This window comes from Myodes glareolus, chromosome 22 (genome assembly GCF_982192425.1).
Source record: "Myodes glareolus chromosome 22, mMyoGla1.1, whole genome shotgun sequence".
Taxonomy (NCBI): Eukaryota; Metazoa; Chordata; class Mammalia; order Rodentia; family Cricetidae; genus Myodes; species Myodes glareolus.
The window spans coordinates 54,687,616-54,713,251 of record NC_142047.1 but is presented as its reverse complement, the minus strand read 5'-3'; the positions used below and the strand labels follow the sequence as shown (position 1 = coordinate 54,713,251).

The 25,636-nt window shown below is 52.5% G+C and overlaps 1 protein-coding gene across 2 annotated transcripts; it reads left to right on the top strand.

Moving 5' to 3' along the window:
• The first annotated feature begins 452 nt into the window (after nucleotides 1-452).
• Nucleotides 453-25,375, top strand: C22H1orf198 (chromosome 22 C1orf198 homolog). Of its 2 annotated transcripts, XM_087900595.1 has the most exons (4): nucleotides 453-812; nucleotides 12,544-12,594; nucleotides 21,559-22,083; nucleotides 22,693-25,375. In XM_087900595.1, the coding sequence occupies exons 1-4, from the start codon at nucleotides 480-482 to the stop codon at nucleotides 22,747-22,749; spliced, it is 966 nt and encodes a 321-aa protein (XP_087756721.1). In that variant the 5' UTR covers nucleotides 453-479; the 3' UTR covers nucleotides 22,750-25,375. The 2 variants fall into 2 exon arrangements, with proteins under 2 accessions (XP_087756721.1, XP_085538022.2); XM_085681896.2 differs by lacking the exons at nucleotides 453-812; nucleotides 12,544-12,594 and adding an exon at nucleotides 12,827-12,900.
• Nucleotides 25,376-25,636: the final 261 nt, after the last annotated feature.

The window sequence follows — 25,636 nt, the reverse complement described above, 5'->3', positions numbered from 1 at the left end:
CCTTTGTCATCAGTGCCACGTGGCGCCATGGCGGTCTTTGCCTGGGGTTAACCCCAATAGCTATCTCCAACCGCAGCGCACGGATTGCAGACACAGTAGCGGCCCCAGCGAGGCCCTGGGGTGCGGGAAAGCGCCCCCATTGTGGGGAAATTGAAGGGCAGTGAGCGGAGGAGCTCGGGGGTTGGGCTCGGGATGGGGGCGGGACTCCAGGTGGGGATGGACCTCCGAGTGGAGGCGGGACTTCAGGTGGCGACAGGACTCCGGGACGATTCGTGGTCCGGACCGGTGTCAGGTGGGGCAGAGGTGGCCCGGAGAAAGGGCGTCCCGGGAAGATCTGGGGGCGGTGCTCAGGCAGGGGCGGAGGCAGGCGTAGAGGGTGGGGTAGGGACGGAGCTCCGGGCGGAGACGGGGGCGGAGCTCCGGGGCGGGGCGCGGGCGGCCCGGGAGGCGGCGCTCGGGCCGGGACGCGCGGGCCGGGCATGGCGTCGATGGCGGCGGCGATCGCGGCCTCGCGCTCGGCCGTCATGAGTGGGAACCGGCCGCTGGACGACCGGGAGCGGAAGCGCTTCACCTACTTCTCGTCGTTGAGCCCCATGGCTAGGAAGATCATGCAAGACAAGGAGAAGATCAGGGAGAAGTACGGGCCCGAGTGGGCGCGGCTGCCGCCGGCGCAGCAGGACGAAATCATCGACCGCTGCCTGGTGGGGCCGCGCGCCCCGCCGGCTGCTGACGCGGGGGACCTGGGGGACCCGGCGCGCTTCCCTGGCCTGCGCGGGCCCACGGGCCAGAAGCTGGTGCGCTTCGGCGACGAGGTGGGTGCGGCGGGACTGGGCCGCTCAGGGCGGAGTGGGAGGCGAGAGGGAGTTCAGACTTCTCCAGGAGAAGGGACCTTTGCAGACAAAGTGGAGACGGTCGAGAGGAGATCACGCGAACCTGGGCTCTGATGAGGCTCTGCCCCTTAGCAGCCTGGCCCTTGATGAGTTGTTGACTTAGAGCCTCGGTTTTCCGGGTGTGAAACGGGAATAATGTCAACCGTTCCCGAACGCCAGGCTCTCGGGCCGTCAAGGGTTCGGACCTCAGTTGGGGAGGTGGGACTGCCAGGCACCGCCGCCCTGGGTTACGTCCCCGGGAGACCACAATGGAGGTTATGTTTGGGTGTGACATGTGAATCCCGGTACCCACCCAAACACCGGAGAAGTTGAGATAACTCCTGCAAGCTTGGGCTCTAGGCGCAGGGGGAGGAGAGAAACTGCTGAAATTGCTCCAGCCTGACCCTGCTCTTAGGCACAAAGGCTCCGGAATCGACGCTGCTCAGAAACCTGGTGTTTTACTTGGGGACGGTTTCTCTGAAGCCCTTTGTGCCACAAGAATATGTACTTGGACCTCAGAGACTTTACTTTGTTGTGAAGGACAAAATCAGTAACAGCCAGAGTTGTGAAAGTCCGTTTGGGTGGAGGCAGTTTTCCAGGAGGGGCAAGGAGAGTTGTGGATTCCCCCCCCCCCCATGCCGGGGGTTGGAGGGGGGAGGTTATGCCGAGTGGAAGGGATAGAGTCAAGAATGAGATTTTTCCGGCCAGGTATTCATCGATGTTTGTTACTACAAAGAACGCTTGTGGTCACAAACCGCCTTTCCTGCCAGGGACTTGTGAGGGCAGAACTGTCCACCAACGTTGCCTTCTGCTCCCCATCCTACTTGAAACTCCGAGGGCCATGCCAGGAAAAACAAGGGTGTGGTAGGAGATGAAAATATAAGTCTTAAAATATATTCCTGGAGCCGAAACATTTCATTGTGAAAATATGCATCTCCATAAAGACGTGGACAGAGTTTGCGCTCGGATCTGGGTGATGAGCGGGCAAGCAGTCCCTCTTTGGCAGTGTCTCAGGTAAATAAATCTAAGAGGAAGCAGCCCGGTCAGTGCTTAGCAGATGCCAGGGATGGGCTGTCACTGGCCCTGAGCATATCAAAAGGACAAGCCACGGTGGCCAGGGTCAAGAGATGTGCCCACCTGGTACCAGACTGCCCTGTTTCTGCCTTTGTAGACTGGTATGGTTTAGAGCAAATGGGGACTGGGGAGATGGTTCTGTCAGTAGAGACTTGTGCACGGGAGGATCTCTAGCAGCCACTGAGGGGTGTGCATACTTGTGATTCCTGTACTGGGAAGTAGATGACAGGCAGATCCCTGGGGCTCGCTGGCCAGCCAGTCTACCCTATTTGTCAAGTTCCAGACTAATGAGAGGTCCTGTCCCCAAAGACAAGGTTGACAGCATCTCAAGGGGCAACACCTAATGTTGACCTCTGGCCTACACTCGTACCCAGTGTCTGCACCAAATGAATGTTGTGCTGAGCTATCTCTCCACGTGCCCTTCAGTAGCACCCAACCTGAATCTCCGCAGCACAAATGCACAGAACACACACACCTCCAAGGTCCCTGAGCCATGCCGCTCAGCCCAGGCGGCAGAGGGACAAACAGCCTTGAGTTCCGTAGGACGTCAGCCAGGGTGGACGTTTCTTTTTCCTGCAGTCGTGTGAGGTTTAATAGCACAGGGGACATAAATTCCACTATTCAGTGAGAGGTTGGCACCAAATTGAAGTCAGCCAGTGGTCTCATGTAGGACTAGTGTCTGACCCCGGGACTGACAGATGGGGACACCTGGGGTGACTCCCAGCTAGGTGTTTTGGTACCCAAATAGGTGACCCCAAATTTGAGAAGAACAAACAAACAGACCAGGGCTCCAAAGCCCTTTCTGCTTACTAAAGGATGCTGCCCGTTTTGTCGTCCTCCATTGCCAGTGATGGTAATTGCGCCCCTCATAGTAACACCTTCTAGTCATTTTTTAAAACTGCCATTATTATTTTTAGTATCATCTACTCATTTTTATGTCTTCCAGGAACTAATTACAGACTAGTGACCATAGGTCTTGGTGACTCTGGATGTATTAGGGGCTCCTTTGCCTGTGTACATAGGGGCAGGGGCAGGAACATGACACCTCGGGGTGTGTGTGTGTGTGTGTGTGTGTGTGTGTGTTACCCTGATCTCCATATAAAGCTGGATGACTGGGCAGAACTCACATCCCCTCTTGCCTGGCTAGTTTAACCTGGTCCCCTGTAGAGATCATGGTTTCTGCCTTAATGTTGAAACAAAGACAGGACTGTCAATATTTTAGCTACTTTGGGAATCAACTGAGCAAGTATTTTTCTAGGCTGTCATAGAAGCTAGAGGCACCCTGACTTAACCCCCCAACCCCGGCCCCTATCAGCCTTCACCAGCTCCACTAAAATCATGGCTTTGTGGATAGATCTCAGCGGAGATAAGCAGAGAACTTGGTTTTGTTCAACGCTGCCAGCCTCCTGCCCCGACTCCAGTGTTGCCTTAATTCCTTCACTAATGTTCTCCAGCAGCAAAGAGGAGGGCTTGGAGCCCCAGGTCCCAGGTTCAAGTCCGGCCGTGTCAGCACAGGGAGCCCCTCTGGCAGGGTGAAGCGTAATGTGGAATCCGTGGTTTGGGGCAGGCAAGGCCCCTGGGGATGCTCCCTCAGCCTGGCAGCCTGGTGGCCTGGCGGGTTTTCCTGAGAACATTAAGGCTTTTCCATGGGCGCTTTCTACAGGCTGCCGGCTCTCCCTTCTCTGGAAGATTTGTTCTTTCAGCCGCGAAGTTCTGGGAAAGGCTTTCTTTGAGGGATGAAAGGTTTCTGATTGAGAAGGTATCACCTTCTCAGGATCCTTCTCAGAAGGATCACCTACTTCTCAACAGTATACTCTACTGTTGTCATGGGAAACAATCCAATGAACCTAGAACCCTGAATATTCAGGAATCGGTTGCATCTGTTTCCTGTCCCCAACCCCAACTCCTTGCCACACCCAGCAGGACCCTGCACATTGGTGAGTTCCGGGGTTCCAGGAGCTGCTATGTGCTTAGTTCCAGACAGACCCTTGCAGAGGTGCTGGGCGCTCCTACGGGGGTGAATCTTGGCTTCTGTGGCATCTGCCTGCCTCTACCACCTCTCCATGGTGGATCCCGGCAGGAGTGGTGGAGTGGCTCCGCCAGCCCCACACCCTTTGACCTGGATTTTTAAGACCCTGGGGCCAGTTAGCTCTGAACCTTGCCTGCAACTTCGGCGACAGCTGCCTCCGCCGCACACCTCCTGTAGGCCAGAGGCCTTCCTTGTGCTCTTATGGTCTCTGCTCAGGACCCCTCCTCCTAGATCTTTTTGGAATTCTCCTTTTTGTTGGGTGTGAGTTTAGCCCGAAACTTGGCTTCTGGATCTGGGACCTGAGAGGGGTTTTCTTCCTCTTCCACCTAAAATGCAACTTTTTTTTTTTTAACCATTTCTCTTTACTTTTTATCTCCCTCACCCCCGACCCTGTGTGTGTGTCCATCCTCGTGCAGAGGGCAAATCTAGGGTGGAGCTGTCCACCTTGTTTTTTGAGACAGAATCTCTGTCTAACTGATGGTTCGCCTGTTCAACTAGGCCAGCGAGTCCCCGGGATTCTGTCTCTACCTCCCCAGCTCTGGGATTATAAGTGTGTGCTACCTTGCCCTGCGTTTTACCAGTGTTCTGGGGAGTAAACGAAGTCCTCTTGCGTGTGCAGCAAGCATGCTCCCAGTTAGTTCTGGTCCCAGCTCCCAGCATTTTGGCGGGTGGGGAGAGTGACTTGGGAGTTGATTTCTCGGAATTTTGGACTTGGTTTTCAAGGAAGGTGGAATGTGTGAATCACCATTCCCTCCTGGCTGGCATATCCATGTGTATTTTAGAAACGAGGACAAGGTAAATTTGGCCTCTTGAGTCCCTCTGCCCGGACCCTGTGCTGGGCGGCTGGGCTAGCACTGAGAATTATCCAGATGCAGCAGGCTGTGAGGGAGGCTTGGGCCTGTCCCTCCTGTCCCTCCTGTCCCCCTTGCTGATTGATGGTTCCCCAGCCTGATAGCACTTGGCCTGGTGCCCGGAGCTGAACCAGCAAATGTGGCTTCCCTCCTGGGCTCCTCCATTGCTGGCTTCCATGGGAGGTGACCCAGCGGCAGCCTGGAAACTGGTTTTGCAGAGATCGGTTTGTGTCGTTCATTCTGGGAGGACAAGAAACACAAGGGCGGTCTTGGAGTCATTTTTAAATTGACAGGAGTCACCCCAAGGAAGAGGTTCAGGTTCCCATGGTGCTGGAAGAATATAGCCATTTCGCAAAGATAAATAAGTAACAAAAGAGAGATGGCTACATTCCTGCTGGTCCCTAGATCTCCCCCCTCCTCCCAGTCTGTTCTCCATTCTAATCACCAGGAGAGATAACCCCTAGCCCTGCCCATGCCCGTGATTCTGAACTTGTGACCCTAGTGGAATTTGTCACACGCTAAGTCACCAGGGCGTTCTGTCTTTGAAACTGCAGCTCTGAACGCCCTGTTATGGACCCCCACTTCAGCAGAGACAACAAGACCGCTAGCCTCAGACCAGCACCTCTTCTGTGTGTGCCCAGTTGCTACGACCAGGCAGTTGTTTTTTGAAAAGGCAGTAGTTTAATGGCTCTTTTCAAACCCCCATCCTTTTTATTTGTTCTGTGCATGGAGAGTGAACCCAGGGCTCCCCGCCAAGTGCTCTACCCCCAGGCTATGTGTGGCCCAGCAATGTCTTTTTCTACCTTTTTAGTCTGGGACAGGGTCTCGCTAGCTGCCCAGGTTGACCTTGAACTCAAGGCAGGCCTTGAACTTTTTGAATCCTCTTGTCTCTGCCTCCAAGTAGCTGGGATTGTTGGCCTGTGCCACCTGCTGGGCTTGATGTGGTTTACCACCATGGACATCAAAGAACGATCACTTCATTCCCTTGTTCCTTTATTTAATTACTTACTTATGATGCTGGAGATTAAACCCAGGATCTTGTGTATGCCAAGCAAACCCTCTACCACTGAGTCTCTTACATCCCCAGCCTCATTCCTGTTTGTTTAATTAATATATTGTAGTGTGTGTGTGTGTGTGTGTGTGTGTGTGTGTATCCAAGCAAGTTCGCTCATATACAGGAGGATGATGTGTGTGCGCGGGTATCTGTGCCACAGTACATGGGTGGAGGTCAGAGGACAACTTTGGAGTCCTCGCTTTCCTTCCGCCTGTGTGTGGGTTCTGGGGATTGAACTCGGGTTGGCCAGGCTAGTCTGGCAGGTTCCTCTACTCACCAAGCCGTCTCACCGGCCCTCATTCCTGATTGTTTATTTTAATGCTTTTTTTTTCTTTTAGTTTTTATTTTATTTTGTTTGTATGTATATGGATGATTTGCTTGCATGTGTGTCTTTGCACCCTCATGCCCAGACTCCTGGGAAGGGTGCCGGACTCCCTGGAACTTGAGCAACAAGTGCTTGTGAGCCAATATGGGGATGCTGGGATTGAACCCAGGCCTCTGGAAGAGGGGCAGGTGTTCTTAATTGAAGGGTCTGTGAGCTGTCCTTAGTATCCTGCTGTTGAGTCATGAGACAGGCTTGGGTGTCTTTGCGTGTTCAGGCCACCCAGCACCAACCCAAGGGTGACCACTGTCAACACAGGGGACTCTCTGTTCTTTTCCACAGGCCCTGCTGTCAGATCTTGCTTTCTCTGGCTGACAGTATTTCTTAGCCTGAGCCACAATGCCGTGGCTTGTCCCCTGGAAATGCCCCTGATCCTGGGCTTTAGAGACATGGGGACCATTTGTGGTCCCCAAGGCACCTTGTAACTGCAGGCGCCGCTTCCGAGTCACCAAGGAAACCAGCCCTATTTCTGGGACTTAGTAGTTGGAAACCAGGCAGCCCTCGCAGAGGTGTGTCTGCCTTGTGGTCAGGGTGTGCACAGCTGGCAGGCAGTAGGGACTGTAGTTCTGGAACACTGTGATGGAACACACTTTGCAGTGGTCAGTGTGTAGTCTTCAAATGCCACCAAGAACAAAGATGCTCTTGCAGGGCTAGGAGGCCACTCATTTGCCCTGGAACTACCTTGGAGGGATGTGTAGAGTGAGCCCATAGGAGGTTGGGCAGTGTTTGCAGAGGGTCTTTGCACACAAGGTGGCTTTTACACACCTGGCCTCACTATCTCTGATCCTTTTCTCCAGGAGAGTTGGAATCGCAGACTGCAATCTGCCAGGTTGGCAGCTCCCAGTTAGTAATTAGCATCTTCAGTTCCTCCTTGGCTTTCAAAGACCTTTTTATTGCTGTGCAATAACATAACTCACAACTTGCCACTGCAAGTTCTTTTTCTTTTTTAAGACAGGGTCTCTGCCTGGGCTGTGGTGGGCACGCCTTTAATCCCAGCACTCAGGAGGCAGAGGCAGGTAGATCTCTGTGAGTTTAAGGCCAGCCTGGTCTACAGAGCAAGTTCCAGGACAACCAGGGCTAAAGAGAGAGACTCACCCTGTCTCAAAAACTAAAAAAGATAGTGTCTCCCGATTCCCAGGCAGTCCTTGAACTCACTCTGTCGCTGAGGATGTCCTTGAACTTCTGACCCTCCTGCCCTAATTCCTGAGTACTGGGGTTAGGACTGTGAGCCATACCCATTTTATGTTAATAGCCTTCTTTTTTATTTTAAGTGACAGGATCTCGCATATTATATTATACCCTCTAACTCTAGCTGAGGATGGCCTTGAACTTCTGACCCTCCTGATTCCCCCCCCCCAGTCGCCCGCTGTCACCCCCCTGTCTGCACCGTGCTGAAGGTCAAACGCCGAGCTTTTGGACATTCCTGGGAACACTCCACCAGCTGAGCTCCACCCCTGACCCCTTTTCAGCCATGTCTGAGTGTGCAGTGTCATTCCACGCACTCCCAAGTGTGCAGCATTCCTACCTTCCAGGTCCAGATTATTTAGTTATTCTTGGCACAGTCTTGTCAGGGGGCCCAGGCTAGCCTGGAACTCACCATCCTCCTGCCTTTGTGTCCCGGGTGTCGGGATGACAGCCGCACCTCGCCCTGTTTGTTTGGTTTTGGTTTTTGAGGTAGGGTTGCTCTTTACAGTAGTTTTGGCTGGCTTGGAACTTATTATGTAAATCAAGATGACCTTGAACTCAGAGAGATCCACCTGCCTCTGCTTCCTAAATGCTGTAGGATTAACAGCGTGCACCACCAAGCCTGGCCCCAGCCGTGCTTTGTTTGTTTTTAAGTTATTATTTTTGTGTATATACATGATGTATGTATGTGAGTATTTGTGCCAGTGTTTATGTCCATAAGAAGCTTTGTGGAGTTGGTTCTCCTAACCATTACCCGTTCTGGGGCATTGAATTCGTATTGTCATGCTAAACCATCCTGTCCTGCCCAGCTGCTGTCTTGCTCCTGTCCTTTAAGCAGTAAGACAGTGCAGGCTAACAGTGACTGCCCGTTCCCCCCACCCCACCTCCAGCTTCTGACAGCTTCTGTTTTCTGTCGCTATGATTTTCCATACTCTAGTGTTGCATGTAGATGGGGCCATAAAAACAATATTCTTATTGTTGTGTTTGGCTTATTCCACTTAGCATAATGTGAAGAATATACTTCTCTACATTACACATAGTGATACTGCTTTCCTTTGGAGACACTGAGTGGGATAAACATTTAACACACAGCAGATGCACCTGAGATGGTAGCTGGTTTTAGTGCCTCTGTTTGGAGCCCTTGTGAGGACCAGCAAGCCCTCCTGTGGTGTGTACCCGCTACTGCTTGCTCCCTTCTGTGGTTTTCTGTGATTTTCCGTGCTCTGTGTCCTCACAGCCGTGTCTCTTATGCCTTCTGTTCTGGTTTGGTGATGTGTGGTGTGCATACTCTTACGCTGTGCTCCACAGTGGCCCAGCCAAACTTCCCGTGCCTGTGTCTCTTTCAGATAGGATTCTGACGCGGAGGGTGATGGTTGGCCGGAGGAAAGGCCACCTGTGTTGTCTGCTGTCTGATCTGAGTCCCTGGGTGGCAGGCAGAGGGCTCTCCAGCAGTCCCGGAGTAGGAGTGCACAGTCCCACTACAGGCCTGCACCTGGCTATGTTTTGGTTGCCTCCTGGTTATTGTGAAAGCAGAAGAAAAAGGGGAAATGCTGTGTGCGTGCGTGTATGTGTGTGTGTGTGTGTGTGTATGTGCGCGCGCGCGCATGCGTGTGTCTACATATGCAAGAATGTGTCTCTGTGTTTGTGTATATATGTCTGTGTGTCTGTGCTTGTGAGTGTATGAGTGTGTCTGTGTGTATCTATCTGCATGTAGATGTATCTATGTGTCAGTATCTAAGTATCTGACTATGTCTATGTGTGTATGTCTGTGTATGAGCATATCTATGTGTATATGTCTGTATGTGAGTGCATCTATGGTATATGTCTATGTGTCAGTGCATCTGTGTGGGAGTGTGTCTATGTGTAGGAATGTATCTGTATGTGAGGATATGTTTGTATAGGAGTGTGCCTTTGAGTGTGAGTTTGTCTGTGTAAGTGAGTGTGTCTCTGTGTGGGAGCAGGGACTGCCACTTTGAGATCCTGCTGCCATTTGTACTGGCAGCCTGGAAGCCTGCGCCCATGCCAGCACAGTCTCTGGCTGGAGGCACAGCCACTGCCAGCTGATGACAGAGCTCCCGTCACATTTTTGCTTGGCAGATTTATTTTTGCTAAGTGCTTTATTATTTTTTATGAGCTCAGAATTGCAGAAATCCAAGGAATCTGCCTCTTGGTTAAGCTTCTCGCTGAAGCAAACAAAAGATTGTTGACACTAAGTTAAGGGGAAATCTCAGTGACCTCTCCCTGCCTGTGACTCCCCACCCCCCATGGAATTCCAGGAAGGTGGGCAGCAACCCTGGGGCTCCGACCCACAAAGCCCTCCTGGGCCCTGACTTTTGCTTCCTGGAGCCCCACTCTCTGTTGCCTCCCACAGCCGGGAGCCTCTGACTTATCTTTGGAGATTCAAAGAGACCCACTTTACAGAAATCAGAAGTCAGGCAAGGTGACACAGGAGTGGGTCTAGCTCCCACCCTTGGGAACCCTACATCCTTCTTCTCTGTCCAGTAACAGGGCTGGTGGCCTCAGGGGGAAAAGGCATTAGCCATACAACGCCCTTCACCTCTCCAAGTTGCATCTAGAATAAGCAGTATCTGTTCCACTGACCTGCTCCACTTCCCCACGAAGGCTGTCTGCCTTTCTGCCTCTAAGAGGAGTGCATAGTGTCCCAAGAGCCTAGAGTTTCAGAGGCTCCCTGTCTCCTTCCCCAGCAGCCACAGAGATGAGGACAGGCCCCAGCTGCAACTGTCACTCCCAGGCGGTGACTCAACATTCCTCCAGATAGACATGGCCATGTTTGGAGGGGCAGAATTTAGACTCTGGAAGGAACTGGGATTTAGCTGAAATTCCAGAGTGGAATGCAGTGACCCCGTTCTCATATTTAGAAGTTTTGCCTGACGACTGTGCAGTGCAGGATAGGCCAAGTGGACCGGAGAGGTGGCCTAGTGGTTAAGAGCACTTGCTGCTCTTGCTCAGGACCTGAGTTTGGTTCCTAGCACCCACGTACGGTGACTCACAACCATCTGTGACTGCATCTCCAGGCCAGTCTGACACCCTCTTCTGGTCTCCCTCATGTGTGCATATCCACACATAGACACACACATGCACATACAAAGATGGTTCTTAAAAAGCAGTGCAAGTCAGTTCTGGAGCCAAGATCCCCAACAGGTGTTGCCAAGGTCGCATTACCACTGTGCAGGACCAGTGACAGTCTTGGTGGACTGTATTAGCTGCACAGCTAAGGGGCCTTTTGGCTTTCTTAATGCCTGGCCCCACGTTACTGCCGCAGCCTACTCAGGTCTGGGGGTGTACGCTCTGTGATGTGAGCTTGGCATAACATGTATTCACAGGAACGGGATGTCTCGGGTGTTAGTGTGCAGTTCTTGCACAGCCACTGGAGGAAAGGGCCTGAGCATAAACTTGCCTCCCCTCCTGCTGTGCCCAGCCCCCCCGTTCCTAGTGTGCAGCCCCCAGCTGCTCGTCCCCCCGTGCACGGGACTTTCTATCCGAAATGGCAGCTTTACTCTTTGGGCCTCCATCCCAGAAGAGCCAGGGCCTCGCTCCCCACATTGGGATGCTTTGTGAATAGGAATGTGTGAGGTGTGTGGGTTGCAGTGTGTGAGGACCTAGCTTGCACTGGGGTCTTGATCTCATAACTTTGGAACCTGGGTTTCTCCAGCTCTGGGGACAGGGCAGGGAAAGGGCTTATTGTGTCCTTGTGCCTTGTGAAGTTTCTGCATCTCCCTCATTCTTAGGAGCAGGCTGTCAACTGCCCAGAGCCACCACTGCCACCGCCACCCGCCACGCCATCGCCACCATACCTTTGTTATAGTTCTTAACTGGGCCTCAGCTGCTTCCCAGCTCAGCAGGGGTGTGCCTAGGGAAAGCTGGCTTGCAGCCCGGATGGCTGTTGTGCTTGCAAGCATTCTTCGGGAGTTCCTGCCATCTGTGAGGCTGGTCTGGGGCAGGGCTCTGTCAGCATCTGAAGCTCAGCCCCTCTCATTGTGGAGGTTGGAGCCAGGTCACGTGCCTCTAGGTGACAAGGAGCATACTTTATTGGGTACTCGATGGCGTGACACAAATCATGTAGGACTTGTTTGAAGACAGTGGGAGATGAGCATAGAATTAATGTCACTCTCAGTTCACGTATTTTATCAGGACTTTCAGGCATAGCTTTGTTGGTAAAGTGCTTGCTAGCGTACATAAAGCCTTGAGTTCAGTCCCCTGTGCTACGTAAACCAGGTATGGTGGTAAGTGCCTATAACCTCAGCACTTGGACAGTAGAAAAAGGAAGATCAGGAGTTCAAGGTCATCCCTGGACACGTAGTAAATTTGAAGCCAGACTGTGATCCATGAGACTGTCTTTAAAAAGGCAAAATTTTGTCCCGTGTTTTAGAGCAGTCAGGCACAGACAGGTACCCTGTCGGGGTGAAGAGGAGGCCTAAGCCCTTTCTTCAAGTTAACAAACAGGACCTGCAAGCTCAGGCTCGGAGTCCAGCGAGTGCTCGGAAGAGGTCTTCTGCTGCTCTGCGTGAGCAGAGTCAGGAGCAGCATCAGCGGTTACGATCAGACACTTGCATTGCCTTGACGCCTTGTCCCTGACTCTGCTACCAGTGCCTTTCGCATGGCCGGGAGGGGGGCACAAGTGTGTTGCTGGCTGTGTTCTTTGCACAAGGTGCCAGGCTACACCCTCACAGCAAGCCTGCAAGGTGTGTGAGCCCCTCATAGAAGCAAGGAAGCAGGCTCAGAGGGCTGTGTCCTCACACCAGATCACAGTTTGCCCTGGTCGGATTGAGACTCGACCCTGTCTCCTGAGGATAGTAGCATCATCCCATTTCTTGAAGCTCCTGTCTTGGGTTAAGGCCTTACTGGTACTCACTGCGATGCCTGTTTGGCAGGAGAGGATCAGCAGCCTGGGCTGCAGGAGTTCCCAGCGCTGGCCTTGTCAAGTACTGAGACCTTCATTTGTCCTTGAGTTGTCTGTGTGTGTGTGTGTGTGTGTGTGTGTGTGTGTGTGTGTGTGTCTCCCTCGTGGCTCTGGGTGGATGTCTGCACAGGGTTGGCGGAGTTTGGGCCTCAGACTTATTCTTGAATTTTTATTTCAGGACATAACTTGGCAAGATGAGCACTCGGCCCCATTTTCCTGGGAAACAAGGGTAAGTTGAATAAAATTTAGATGTATTTTGTCCCCTTTGAAAATGTGAGTACCTGTACATTTTCTTTCAACATTTGATGGGTGCGAAGGGTTGTGTGTGGTCCTTAATGCTGGGCTGCAGTTGACAGCCTGTGTCAGTAGGACAAAGTGTGTGTGTTAGGGCGGGGGGCTTGGGGACCTGAACCTGTGTGTGGGCCTGTCAGTCCCGCTATGTCCCATGATATCCCCGAGGCCCATGGATTCCAGGAGGAGGACCTCAGCAAGCAGCAAGACCACAGAGAAGCAAGTGTCATATGGCCAAGGAGAGGTGAGAGGCCGCGATTTTCAAACTCTAACTTTCCAGGTGCCGTTGTCTCTGACGTGGATGGGGCTGCAGAGGAGACAGCTGTGTGTGGAGTAGACTTTTGGGGTGCAGATATTTTAAAAGCCTTGTTTCTTTTGTTCTTTTTGCTTCTGATCATAGGCCTTGCCCCAGCTAACCCTGGCACCCAGGGGACCTGTGGAGAGGGAGGCTCAAGGCTGGGAAACACTGGTGTAGTTCCAAGGGATCTTGAGAGGCCTCTTCTCCAGCCTATAGTTTTTATTAATTATGACAAAATTCATATAATGTAAATTTTAGTAGCTTAGCTTTTGAGGAGGGGTGCTGGGCATTGAACCTGAGAAGTCACACATACGGAGCACATGTGTGCGTACTCTCTAGTGTATGTGCATGTGTGTGCTCATGCATGTGGAAGCCAGAGGTCAAGCTCAAGTGTGATTCCTCAGGTACCACTCACCTTGTTTCTTGAGACAAGGTCTCTTGGTGACCTGGAATCTGCAGGTTCAGGGCAGCCAGAGAGCCTCGGGCTCCCCCGTCTCTCCTCCCCCTGCACTGGGGAGCAAGTGTACATCGGTCCTCCCACCTTCATTTCTTCCCAAGCTTACTTTAGTGTGTGTGTTTCAGTGTACGTGCATACGTGGTGTGAGCGCAGGTGCCCGCGGAGGCCGGGAAAGCATTTCAGATCCTCTGGACCTGGAGTTCCAGGCAGTTATGCTTGCCCAGGTGGCTGCTGGGAACCAAACTCGGGTCCTCTGGAAGAGTAGTGTGCCCTTGTATTTAACCTTGGAGCCATCCCTCCAGCTTCATACTTTTCTTTTTTTAAACATGGACTCTAGGGATCAACCTTAGGTCTCTGTGCTCACCAGCCCCAGTTAACCACTTAAGAAAGCATTTTCTGCAAGGTTTATTTATTTGATATATATGTGCTCTATCTGTTTGTACACCTATATGCCAGAAGATCCTCTTATAGATGACTGGGAGCCACCATGTGGTTGCTGGGAATTGAACTCAGGACCTCTGGAAGAGCTGCCAATGCTCTTAACCACTGGGCCATTTCTCCAGCCCCCAAGAAAACTTTCTTTAAAAAAATGTATGTGTATATGTATGTATGCCACATGTGTGCAGCTGCCCAGAGTGGCCAGAAGGTGTTGGACCTCGAGGAGCTGGAGTTACGCGTGGTTGTGAGCTGTCAGACGTGGGTGCTGGGGACAGAATTTCTGAAAGAACCGTCCACACTCTTAACTGCTGAGTCATCTCTTCAGACCCCATGAGCAACGTTTGAGCATGCAGCTCCGTGGCAGTTAGTGCCCTCACATGGCTGTGCCTCAGTGTCCACCTCCTATACCGTCATTCTCTTATACACTTGTGTGTGTCCATGGAGTACAAGTTGTTTTGGTATTCAAATGTGTTGTAGGGATAATTGGATCAAGCTAATGAACACATCCAAATTTTCCACCATGCAAGACACATCCCTCCACTTCCGACAGTGACTCCCAGCGCCCTCCACTATCCTACCCCCTACATCCCCGTAGGGATATGGTCACCACGGCAATCTCTTCCACTCATCTATCAGTTTGGCAGGCAAGCTGGTGGGGGGAGGGGAGGTGGAGGGATGCTCATGGGACTGCTGCATTCCTCTCTCAGGCTCCCATGTTTCCAGAAGAAAAACCCAGCACCCAGAAGGCCCCAGACTAGGAGGGAGGAAGGCATGGAGAAGATTCCTTGCATTCCCAGGCTGTGTGGGCTGCAGACAAGTTGGAGAGTGTATGGGGAGGCTAGGCCCTTGGGACCCGTCCCCAAGCTCCCTCTCCCCCCGAGCTGTCTGGCTTCTGTCTGCCTGTCTCTGCTAATGTGCAGCTGCCTATTTAAGCTCCAAAGGAGGCACCCCTGTGAGCACACGCTCCCCGTATACACGCTAGCACCCCTCCATCCTCCAACCAGGTCCTTCCCACAACTCATGCACACATCTGAATTCCTCCTCCCGTTCCTGCCGTAGGTGAGCAGGTCACATCACCATCTGGCTAGAGAGCGGAGTGCCTGCTGGCTGTGGTTCAGAGATGTCACTGCCCATGGAAGATGGGGGGGGCCTCTTCTAAGCCATGGTCTTGCATGCACCTCCTTAATGTTAGTTGATTTCTGAGGGGCGTGGCCCTATAGGCTGAACCCAATCCCATCGCAGCGTAGCTCCTGCGGCGCCTGGGCCAATGCATCTTAGGAAGGCCTCTTTCCCTGCTTAATGGCTGCCTTCTCTCCTCCCTTTCTCCCCTCTCTCTATCCCTCTGGGCTGTCCTAACTCCCCGTCTGAAAGCTCGAGTTCAGCTTTGTGGTTTTCTGCCCTAGATCCGTCGATGTTTTCCCTGGGTGTGGAATAGTGTGCAGTTCCTTTAGTGCGGTGCCCGCATTGCTGCCCCCGAGACCAGTGCGGTGCCCGCAATGCTGTCCCCGAGACCAGGCTCCTACAGGTCTCCGAGAAGCCCCCAGCCCCTCACTGCACCCGCTAACTGTCCTCCCTTACCACAGCGTCTGGGCTGGATTCCACCCACCTTCTCTTGAAGACCCCGCCCCCGCCCCCACCCTCCAGCTGCTGTGTAAATCCCGTTTCCGTCCAGACCATCGTGAGAACTATGCTGAGCACGTGCCTACACCTCTGATCGTCCAGGCAGGAGATGAACAGGGAAGTCCTCTGCCTAAGTTGTGCCCCCTCCCCTTTACTGTCTGTCTTCCATATTATGGTCTTAGGGAGGCATGGGTGTCTGTGTCCCTGTCAGAGGACAAGACCTGAAGGCTAAGACTCATGTGTCCCTTACCCCTGAGCCTTGGCTACCCCCTGCCTGCCACTTTCTGGGTCTCACGGTGACACTGGGTTTTTGCTGCCCTGGAGCTTGACTGAAGGATGAGTAGATGCCCACTTCAGGGCTCCTGAACAAGGGGCGTGTGTGATTTAGCCCCAGGTCTGGACCCATTCCTCGGGATGTGAGGTGGGTGTTCCAAGCTGCCCGTCCGTGCTGGCTCATCCCTGTAAGATGGCCCCTTTGCTAATTCTGTGATTCTTAGAGTTGTTTAGGTTCCTCCCCTTTGTCTCTTGGAGGGCAAGAGGGCAGGAGGAAGAACCCGTGTTAAGCATTTGGCGGCCTAATGGAGATATTCTTCCCATTCTTTCTGACCGTGTGTGCGTGGCCTTTGCCTCAGTAGTTTAGCTTTGCCAGCCGCTGCCAAGCCAAACAGTCCTTTTCTGCGGCATGTACCCCCCTTTGCTGAATATCACACATTCCTCTCCAGTGAGCAAGGCATAAAAACAGACACTGGGCTCTGTTGTGGTCTTGCTGTTTTTAGAATGGATGTGGCCAGCTGAGCCCTGTTCCCCACATGGGCTGACCGATGCCCCGCTCTGCTGACGGACTGGGTTGCAGAGAAGTCAGGAGCCCAGGGCACAGAGGGCAAGGGGTGCTGCTGTGAGCTGAGGAGACCCTTGCCTTCCTCTTTTGTGTCCATGCCTCCAGGATCACAGAAGACGCTCAGCTGAGCCCTGGCCCTTTCTACCTGCAGCCCATGCCATAGTCGTGATCTACCATGCCATAGTCGTGATCTACCATGCCATAGTCGTGATCTAGTGGCTGCTGCCCCTTCCCGTTACCTTTGATGCAGCTTCCTTCTGCAGTGCTGGCTCAGCAGCCTGGGCATTGAGAGAAGGCTGCTGTGACCTCCTGAAAGGGACAGACTGTTTGGGAAGTTTTGTTACTGGCATCCACAGTCTTTCTGTTTTCCACCCTGGCATGTATGGGCCCCAGGTGGAGGTCTGGTCTGGCCTCTGAAGCCAGTGCAGTCTCTGGAAAAGTTGGGTGAGCTGCCGGACCAGCCCTTCTGTAATGAAAAGGGGATGGTGATTCTGCTCCTTCATGTCACTTCTGGGAAAGGCTTCCGTGCCAGGCACACAGTACATGCCCAGTCAATTAAAACTTAGGGACTGATCTTCCCAAGTCTGTGAGGTGTGAAGTCAGCTGACTTCTGTCTCTGAGATCGAGGGACAGGTGGATGGTTGTAGTGTCATTGGCGGCTTCCCAGCAGGTCCTGGGCTCTCTCTTACCTTGCTCTGGGCCCTGGGGATTTGGTACCTGTTTTTTCTAGGTGGGACCTGTGATGGACTGAACCTGGCATAGGAGAGCTGCACTGTGGGTGTTCCTCGGAGCAACCCCTCCGGCTCCAGGGCTGAAGCTGTGATGCTCCCTGTGGGTTCTGTTGTCCTGGGGCTGCCAGAGCTCTGCCCTCTTAACCACCTGTGAGCCTGGAGTTAGCTGTAGTCTTGAGAGACGGCTGTAAGGGCTAATTCCCAGCACACCAGGAGGGAAACATGAAGAATGGGACCTCGGGGTCACTGACCCCTGAGGGACAGTGGTAGTGCAGTCTTACATGGCCTCCTTGAGCCCGTTCTTTGGTTCTTCAGCTGAGCCAGCATAGATGGGGACAGGGAAGAAGTTCACCTCCCCTCCCAGCTACCAGATAGTGTTTGGATGTCTTGGTTCACAACCTTCTCTTATAGGGCAGTGAGAGGTTCTTCACCAACAAGGAGGAGGAGGTGACTTGTGAGAGGAAACTGTCACACTTTAAGTGCAAAGTTAAGGATCAGGAAAACATCGGGGAAGGGGGCAGATAGGTTGGGAGCTGCTGCCTCCTCTCCCTTCCCTCCTCCTCCTCTTCTGCTCCCTTCATTCCCTTCTCTTGTTGGTTTTTTGGTACTAGGAGTTGCTGTGGCTTGTTGACCTCGTAATTTCTTTTCTTTTTTCAAATGTAACTTTTTATTGATTCTTCGTGGATTTCACATGATGCATCTCAATCCCACTCATCTCTCTGCCCTTTCCCATCTGCCCTCTACCTTTGCAACACCCCCACCCCCGGAAGCTGTTGTGTGGCACAGTCAGTCACTGCATGCATTTAGTCCATGCCTTGTTACTTGCAAGTGTTTAAACCAGGCTGGCTTCAAATTCCTGGAGATCCATCAACTTCTGCCTCCCTAGTGCTGGAATAAAAGGGGTGTGCCACCGTGTTTTCTTGTGTTTGTCTTCCAAGTCCCCAGAGCAGGTCGGTAGCTGCTCCTGGCAGCATGCTCCGGCTCAGTTGATGTCGCCTCCCACTGGGAAGCTGCAGAGCTCTGGTTACCCCTGAGTGGATGGCAGTGGCCCTCAGCTCCAGCAGTCACACAGCCTTGGGTCCCGAACTCCGCTTCCCTCCTCAGTATCTGACCACCCACATGTCAGGATGCCTGGCTTTGCAATTCACAGTCTTCTAAGCAAAGACCCCACCAGAGCGGGAAAACCCCCACCACCGCCAAAAAAAAAACCAAAACAAAACCAAAAACAAACTGATTCTGTGAGCCTTACTCTACAGTTTCCAGACACAGCCAACTCTTCTCCAAGACTCGGCATTCCCAAGCTATTTTTAGCAGTTTGCTTACTTAAGGAGCGATCGTGTCTGTTTGTACTAAGTGTCTTTGTGTCCTACTAGGGAATTTGGAAATAGGCAGTGTTCAGAATGCTGGACCTAGAAATGATCCCGAGGACGATGAGGTGTCACATGCCTGTAATCTCATCGCTCAGGAGGTAGAGGCAGGGGGATCAGGAATTCAAGGGCAGCCTCAGTAACATAGATTGAAGCTGCCTCGGACTATGTGAGACCCTGTCTCAAAAAAAAAAAAAAAAAAAGGAGCCTGCTTTTTCCATGGCATTGTACGTCAGCCCTGCAGCCAGGCCTTGGAGCTGAAACCCTGGGTTTTCAACTGCAGGGTCTCTTAGTATGCGAGTGCCCCAGGGAAACTCACCTCTCCGTACCTCCATCTTCTTCCCTTCTCTTTATTCTTCCTTGAGGGGTTGCTGGTGGCAGTATATAAAAGCCCAGGCTGGAACTTATGCTCCTCCCCTTGACCTGCTGAGTTCTCCAGAGGTCACACACAAACTCCAGTATGGCAGCCTGGCCTCCTATACACCTACCACATCCGATCCATGGTTCCTTGCAGAGCCGAAGTGGGGATGGCTGTTTCTTAGGGAAGCTGCATTTTCAGGCTGCCTAGGCTCTTGGTTTAGACTTGTGTTCTTCATCTCTAGGCCAAGGGCAGCTAGCTGCTGGCTTCCTGTCCAGGGAATGCGTGGTAGACTGTCCTGAGCCCGAAGCTCATACGGAAGAAGGACTGTGTTCCGTTCCGTCCTCAGTTCCCTGCTTATGGACAGGAACCCGAGAGTTTGATGGTTTGCAGAACTGTATGTAAGTTCATGGAGCATTCCAGGAGACCACCTCTGCAGTGCCAAGGGCAGGTTCACTGTGGAAGACCCGTGCTAGGGTTCCCCAGCCTTCTGTCCCCCTGTTGGAGCCAACCATCTCCTAGCCATCTTGGAAGTTTCAAGGTCCTAGTCTCCAGTCCCTGCCCTTTCTGCTTCACTAAGAGGCTTAGACAAGTTGCTTCGACTGCCAGGGCCCTGCCTTTCGAACTCTAACTGTCTAGGGAACAGGAAACCTGGCCATTCCCTACTCCCTCTCCCCTGTGCTTCTACACAGTGACACTGTCTGTTAATTTATTATGTTTTCGCTTCCCTTTAAAAAAAAGAAAGAAAGAAAGGAAACAGACTGGCCCATTTACCAGGTGCTGCCTGTGTGTGCCCAGTGTTTCCGAGTCAGCGCAGGTTGGAACAATCAACTCTGTTGACCAGAAACGACTACAGCTGGGGCATAAGACACAGGGTGGCTCTGCAGAGCAGCGTGACAGTGTGCATCCGAAACCATGCATGGAGAGTTTTAAGCCTTTGCCTTTGAACATTTTGTTTCTGCAAGTCTGACGAAACTAACCCTGAGCAGGGCAGCTAATGTGCACAAGGAATCTCAGCGGCCTGGGTTGCAGGAGCAAGGGTCAGCAGGGGTGAACTGTTGGTCGACTGCGAGAAGTGTTCACAGCCACAGTGGCCGTGGGCTGGGGGGATGGCTGTCAGTAAGTTGCTCTCCCTGCGAGCATGAGACCCTGAGTGGGATCCCCTAGAACGCAGGTGGGAAACTCTGACATGGTGACAGGCATTTGTTTTCCCAGCACTGAAGACCTGAAGACATAAAACAGACTGATTCTGGGGCTTGCCGGCCAGCCAACTTAGCCTCTGAGTTTCTGACCGGTGAGAGCGACTCTGTTTCAAAGAACAAAGTGGATGCCATTGTATAGCGTTATTCTTGGGGAGACATGAACAAATGTCTGCTCACCCCAGACAGGAAACCAAAGCAGACAAAGTAGGGATACCACCAAAGTCCAACTTGGTGAACAAGTATGTTTTATTGAGTGTGACTTACAAGAGTATGGGAGGGGCGTCACTTACAGGTGCAGTAATAACTTAAAGACAGCTGCATCCCCAAAAGCGCATCCCAACGTAGGAAGAAGCTCTCCAAAGTTGGAAATGGAAGTGTACTGTGTAGCCCGCGGGCAGCTCAAGATTGGAGAACATTTCTTCCAGGGAGCTCAGTTGACCTGAGCCACCTCTGCTGTTCTGATAGCGGCTCTCAGCAGTCCTCACTGCTTATGTATGTTTGGGAGGCAGGAGCCTCATGAATTTGATCAGATCCATGCTTCCTACAACCATTGAGTTGTTTACTTTCTGAGTCTCGAGGAGATTCCTTCAAGATGGAATTTATCTCATTGGAGTTTACTATACAACACTGGCCCCTGAGGGCCATCTGACTGCTACACATGTGCATGCATGTGCTGTGTATATGTGTACACACTACACAGATGTGCGCGCGCGCACACACACACACATACACACACACACACAGAGAGAGAGAGAGAGAGAGAGAGAGAGAGATTGTGACAAACAAGAAAGAGCTGAAAGATATTCACAATGCATTGAAGAAGTGACATCCCATACTGCAGACCTGACAAGATCACAGCTAACATGTATGAGAATGTGGCACAAAAAATAGTTATGGGGGGAGGGGTTATGCCTGATTTTCTGCGTTTTATCTACTTTCCCAGCTTTCTGTAATATCATTTGCTATTTTATCTTTGTAAGAAAATGGTAGAAGTGATGGGGAATTGAAATTTTCAGGGTCGATTTTGAGATCGAGAGTGCTGAGTTCTGCAGAGTGGGGATGACCTGGCCTGCAGTTGGCTCCCCTTTGACGGAAGGCTCGGAGTTCCTGGCAGTGATTACTGTCGGGCCTGCTCAGTGGCAGGATTTTAGAGGCCACCGTGGTTGACAGGTGTGGGTCAGGAAAGTGGTCAGTCTGCACGTGGTGACACAGGCTATGGACTGGGCTTGTGAAGTTTCCCTCCCTCTGAGGACTCATGCCCTGAGGACCCACACAGCCTTCCTCACCTGCCTGTAGCAACCCCTCCGGAAGTCAGAGCCATGCTCAGGATCAGGGATCCTTGATCATTGCTGTGATTCTGGTCTTAGAACTGCTAGGGTACAGTGTGACAGGGCGTGGCCTCGTGGCTCCTGATGTATTTCAGGTAGGCAGTAAGGACTGCCATGAAAATCGTCACTTGGGACCACCAGGCAGCTCTCAACTTATGTCAGTACAGTGTCTGCATACATCTGAGGGAGTGTGTGAGCCGGCTCTCTGTCCCAGGGGTTTCTGAGGCTTGCTCTCAGGTGTCTCTTCCTTTCTGTCTCCCCGCAGAGTCAGATGGAGTTCAGCATCTCCTCCTTATCCATCCAGGAGCCCAGCACAGCCACCGTGACCAGTGATCCCAGGCCCCTGGCCAAGGCTCCTCAGGGCACACAGGCTGCCAAGCCTGCCCAGAACAGCAGATCCTCTAGCCTGGATGCCCTAGGACCTTCGAGGAAAGAGGAGGAAGCATCCTTCTGGAAGATCAACGCTGAGCGCTCTAGGGAGGGGCCTGAGGCCGAGTTCCAGTCTCTGACACCCAGCCAGATCAAGTCCATGGAGAAGGGAGAAAAAGTCATGCCTGCTTGCTACCGCCAAGAACCCATCACAAAAGACAGGGAGGTCAAGGCTCTGCCCCAAGAACAGCAAACTCTCTCCAGTGTAAGCACAGCGCAAGAGGTGCCCCAGCCTGTGCAAGCCCCTGCCAGCTTGCAGCCCAAGGCTACCCCCATTGAGTCCCCAGAAAAGCCGCCACCTCCCACTGCCCAGCAGGACGACGAAGACGATGCTCTGTTCTCAGAGCCTGTGTTTGCGCAGGTGGGTGGTGGTGCCAAGTCCACATCAGAAGTGGGGGGCACATTCTTTCACAGATATCCAAGGAGGGCTCACAGGACGGGACAGCCACCAGTGCCCCCATGGTCTTCTCCTCCACTGAGTTCAATTTCCAGAGCCATGTTAAAAAATATCTGGGTTTATAATCCCAACACTTAGATTGGAGTTGGAGACAGGTGTATCCTTGGGCTTGTTGTCCATACAGCCTAGCCTACTTGGCAAATTCTGGGCCAAGGGTAGACCGCGCGCGCGCGCACACACACACACACACACACACACACACACACACACGAGTGGGGATGGCGTGGGTGTCTGAGGTGTCTGTTCACTTTATAATGCTGTCGGAAGCAGGAGGGTGCCGGTAGAGAACTAGGTTGCTTCCTCTGCTCTGTGCATGCTGGTGTTGCAAGAGTGTCACTTGCACTGGGTTTTATGCAGCTTTCTGGTCCCTGGCACTGAGGTAAATAGAGGTCAGGGGCCCCTGAGGCAGCAGCTGCTTTCATCTGGGTCATTTTAAATGGAGTGCTGTATATAGGTTGTCTGTGGCCGGGATGGAGGCCCACGTCTTATTCTGTCACCTTTGTCCCTCTGCAGATCGGATCAAGTAACACCCTCTTAAAGACGGGCTTTGATTTTCTGGACAACTGGTAAACGGTGCTACCCGGAAACAGCCAGGAGCCCCCGTGTGGCCCACGTGGTGTTCGGAGGAGAAGGCAGCTCTGCCTGTGTATTTTCCTGTTTCCTCTGCCCTTTTCTTAGTCTTTCAGGAACTAGGAAATGTTGCCAGGTTTTCTTCCTTCCTTCCTTCCTTCCTTCCTTCCTTCCTTCCTTCCTTCCTTCCTTCCTTCCTTCCTTTCTTTTTTTGGTAAAACCAAATAGATAAATATGCTATTTTCAAGGATTTGATAACAAATTTTACACTTGGGATTTTTAAAGACAAGAATCCAGTAAGCCTTGTAAATAAAACGTCTGTCCCCAGCTCCACCCCACTTCTTCCACCAAGGAGGTTCTTGGACCAAGCCACCGAGGGCCGCGCAGGCGGCCTTCTCTTTGCACCCTCCCATTCCTTTCCACTGGGGGCTCCCTGGATGGAGCTGGGCTGTTGACTGTCGCTGTGGAAGATTCATCCTTAGAAATGGGCTCACCTGGACCCCTCCCGTTGCTGAAGCCACATTTGGCATTCTGTGCCCTTCCCCACCCCCGCATCTAGGAAACAGACTGCTGGCAGGGGGTGGCAGGTGTCCGCTAAGCTGTCCTGGTGACTTACTCAGCGCTCTGGTTGTTTGAACGCCCCTTCCTGCTGGCAGGTTTTCTGTCAGCGTCTCGCTGTTTTGTATGTGGCTGCAGCAGCTTCCTTGGTTCTGTGGATTTTCTTCTGGAAGATGTTGTAAGTGTCCGGCCAGTGCCCCAGTCCTGTCCTCTCCAGCAGTCAGGGTGGTGGCAGCGGTGCTGGAGAGCAGGGCGCTTCTGACTCACTGTGTTAGAACCTTCCAGCAAGAGACTGGAAGGCTTGACTGTTCTTTACCCCGGTTTGGTCAGCTGTATCGTGAAGGCCTCTCCCCGAGACCTGACCACCTTCAAGTGAAAGAAGCCTTCCTGATGGTTTCAGAAACTTCCCCTTGCAGCCCTGAGAGCTCACAGCAGCAAGGCTGGGTGAGGAACATGAGCCTCACCCAGATCTGCTCCCTGTTCTCCCCGCTGCCCTGCCACAGCCCCTGGACCACACGCATCTGCAGGAGCTCACCAGAGTGAGCTCTGGGTGGCACAGTCTACCCTTTGCCGTCACTCCGTTCTCTTCACCTGAAGCCTTAATCTCAATGAGCCCCCTCCTCCGAGCGCCTGGTTTCAGTACCGACAGGTGTGACCTTAATGCCCACGTCACAGGGCTTTCTGAACTAGCTTCTGGAATATCTGCTAGACCCTGCTTGCCAAGGCAGAGTGCACACAGCAACTGTCCCACCCTTGTCTCTTCCCCTGGGAAAACATGCCAAAGCTGTACTTAGCCAATATTGATGTACCTGCCAATTAGCTTATGTCCTAAGCCTCTCTTGGTCCCTAGGGTGTGGGTTTGCCTTCCTCCGGTGGCTTCTGACCAGTCATCTTTCCGGACTGTCGCAGAGCAGTTGGAGGCCGAGGAGAAGAAAGGCTCTGGTACAACAAGGATGAAAATAACTCGCAAGCCACCACTGGCGCAGCCCACGCTGGCCCTGACTCTTGGGGAGGGGGGTCCAGCATGGCTACCGTGTGCCTACCTCCCACCCCAGCGCGGTGGGTTGATTTCAAGTCTGTGCACATGTTTTCCTTCCGTGTAGGTCTATGGTCCATAGCATGGGCACAGCAGGAAGGCAAAGGCTCATCCTGGCCCCTTGGCCAGCGCAAAATGTCTGCTCTCTCTGTGCAGACATTTTCCCTTCTTCCCTGATTCCCTTCTAGTTTCTCTAGTGAAAACATGGAGAAGGCTGCGTGTAGGCACAATGGTGTTTCTCAAGGAGGCCTCCCGAGAGCAGTTGGGAAGCTGGGCGGTGGTGGCACACACCTTTAATCCCAGCAACTTGGGAGGCAGAAGCAGGCAGATCTCGTGAGTTCGAAGCCAGCCTGGTCTACAGAGTGAGTGTCAGGACAGGCTCCAAAGCTATACAGAGAAACCCTATCTTGAAAAACCAAAAACAAAAAAGCAAACAAACAGAAAGAACGGGTGGGAAGTCCCAGATAGGGTGTCCAGGAGGGATCCTAAAAGACCCACCTGACCTGGGCATTGTCCTTGTGCCAGGGCAGACCAAGCTGGCTTCTTGGTCTCCCCCAGGGACTATGTGACAGTGGCCAGGAGATTAACCAGGTATTTTCCACCTTCTCCTCCTCTGTCATCATGATGAAATACAACCGTCACTTCCCTTTAAAGCAATTCTTCCTCTCAGGCCTGTGTATGATTTTGGTCTCCACCACACACCCAGGCTCAGTGCCTGGGAGGCGGCTCCAGGGCTCTGTGTCTTGCTCTTGGTGGCCATATTTGACAGAAGCTCTCAGGAACCTAGACTCTGCCTGTCTGGGTTGTCCCTGAGTCCCCGGCCCTCCTGGCTTGGACATGCTCTGGTTAGGAGCAGCAGAGCCTGCCTCCTGGCCAGGTGCGTCCCTCATGCCAGGGCCAGGAGTGGCCTTCTATTCTTTACACCACCCTCTCCTTTGATACATATTTTCAAAATGGCAAATTCTTACTGACGACTTGTAACTTTGTCCTATTTTATACTACTAGCCTTTAATAAAGCCATTTTAAAAATGAGTTGGATCTGTTTCATTTTCTGCATTGTTCAGGAAGCTCAGCAGGGTGGCAGGAATTGAATGCCAAATTGTGTTTTCTAGGAAGATGTCGAGAAATATCTGCTCACCCTCGATAAGTCACTAATAGACCAAAGAGAGGATCATCCAATTACTTACCAAAGTGGTCCCTACAACCAGGAGGTTCCCTCCTCAGCATGGTTGACTTATCTTGCAGGTCCACCACTGAAGAGTCCCCAAGTCAACCTCGCCCTCCTATATCCTA

Coding starts and splice junctions, on each gene's coding strand:
- C22H1orf198 (XM_087900595.1), top strand. CDS start 480: ATGGCGTCGATGGCGGCGGCGATCGCGGCCTCGCGCTCGGCCGTCATG. Junction 813..12,543: donor TGGTGCGCTTCGGCGACGAG/GTGGGTGCGGCG, acceptor TTTTTATTTCAG/GACATAACTTGGCAAGATGA. Junction 12,595..21,558: donor CATTTTCCTGGGAAACAAGG/GTAAGTTGAATA, acceptor GTCTCCCCGCAG/AGTCAGATGGAGTTCAGCAT.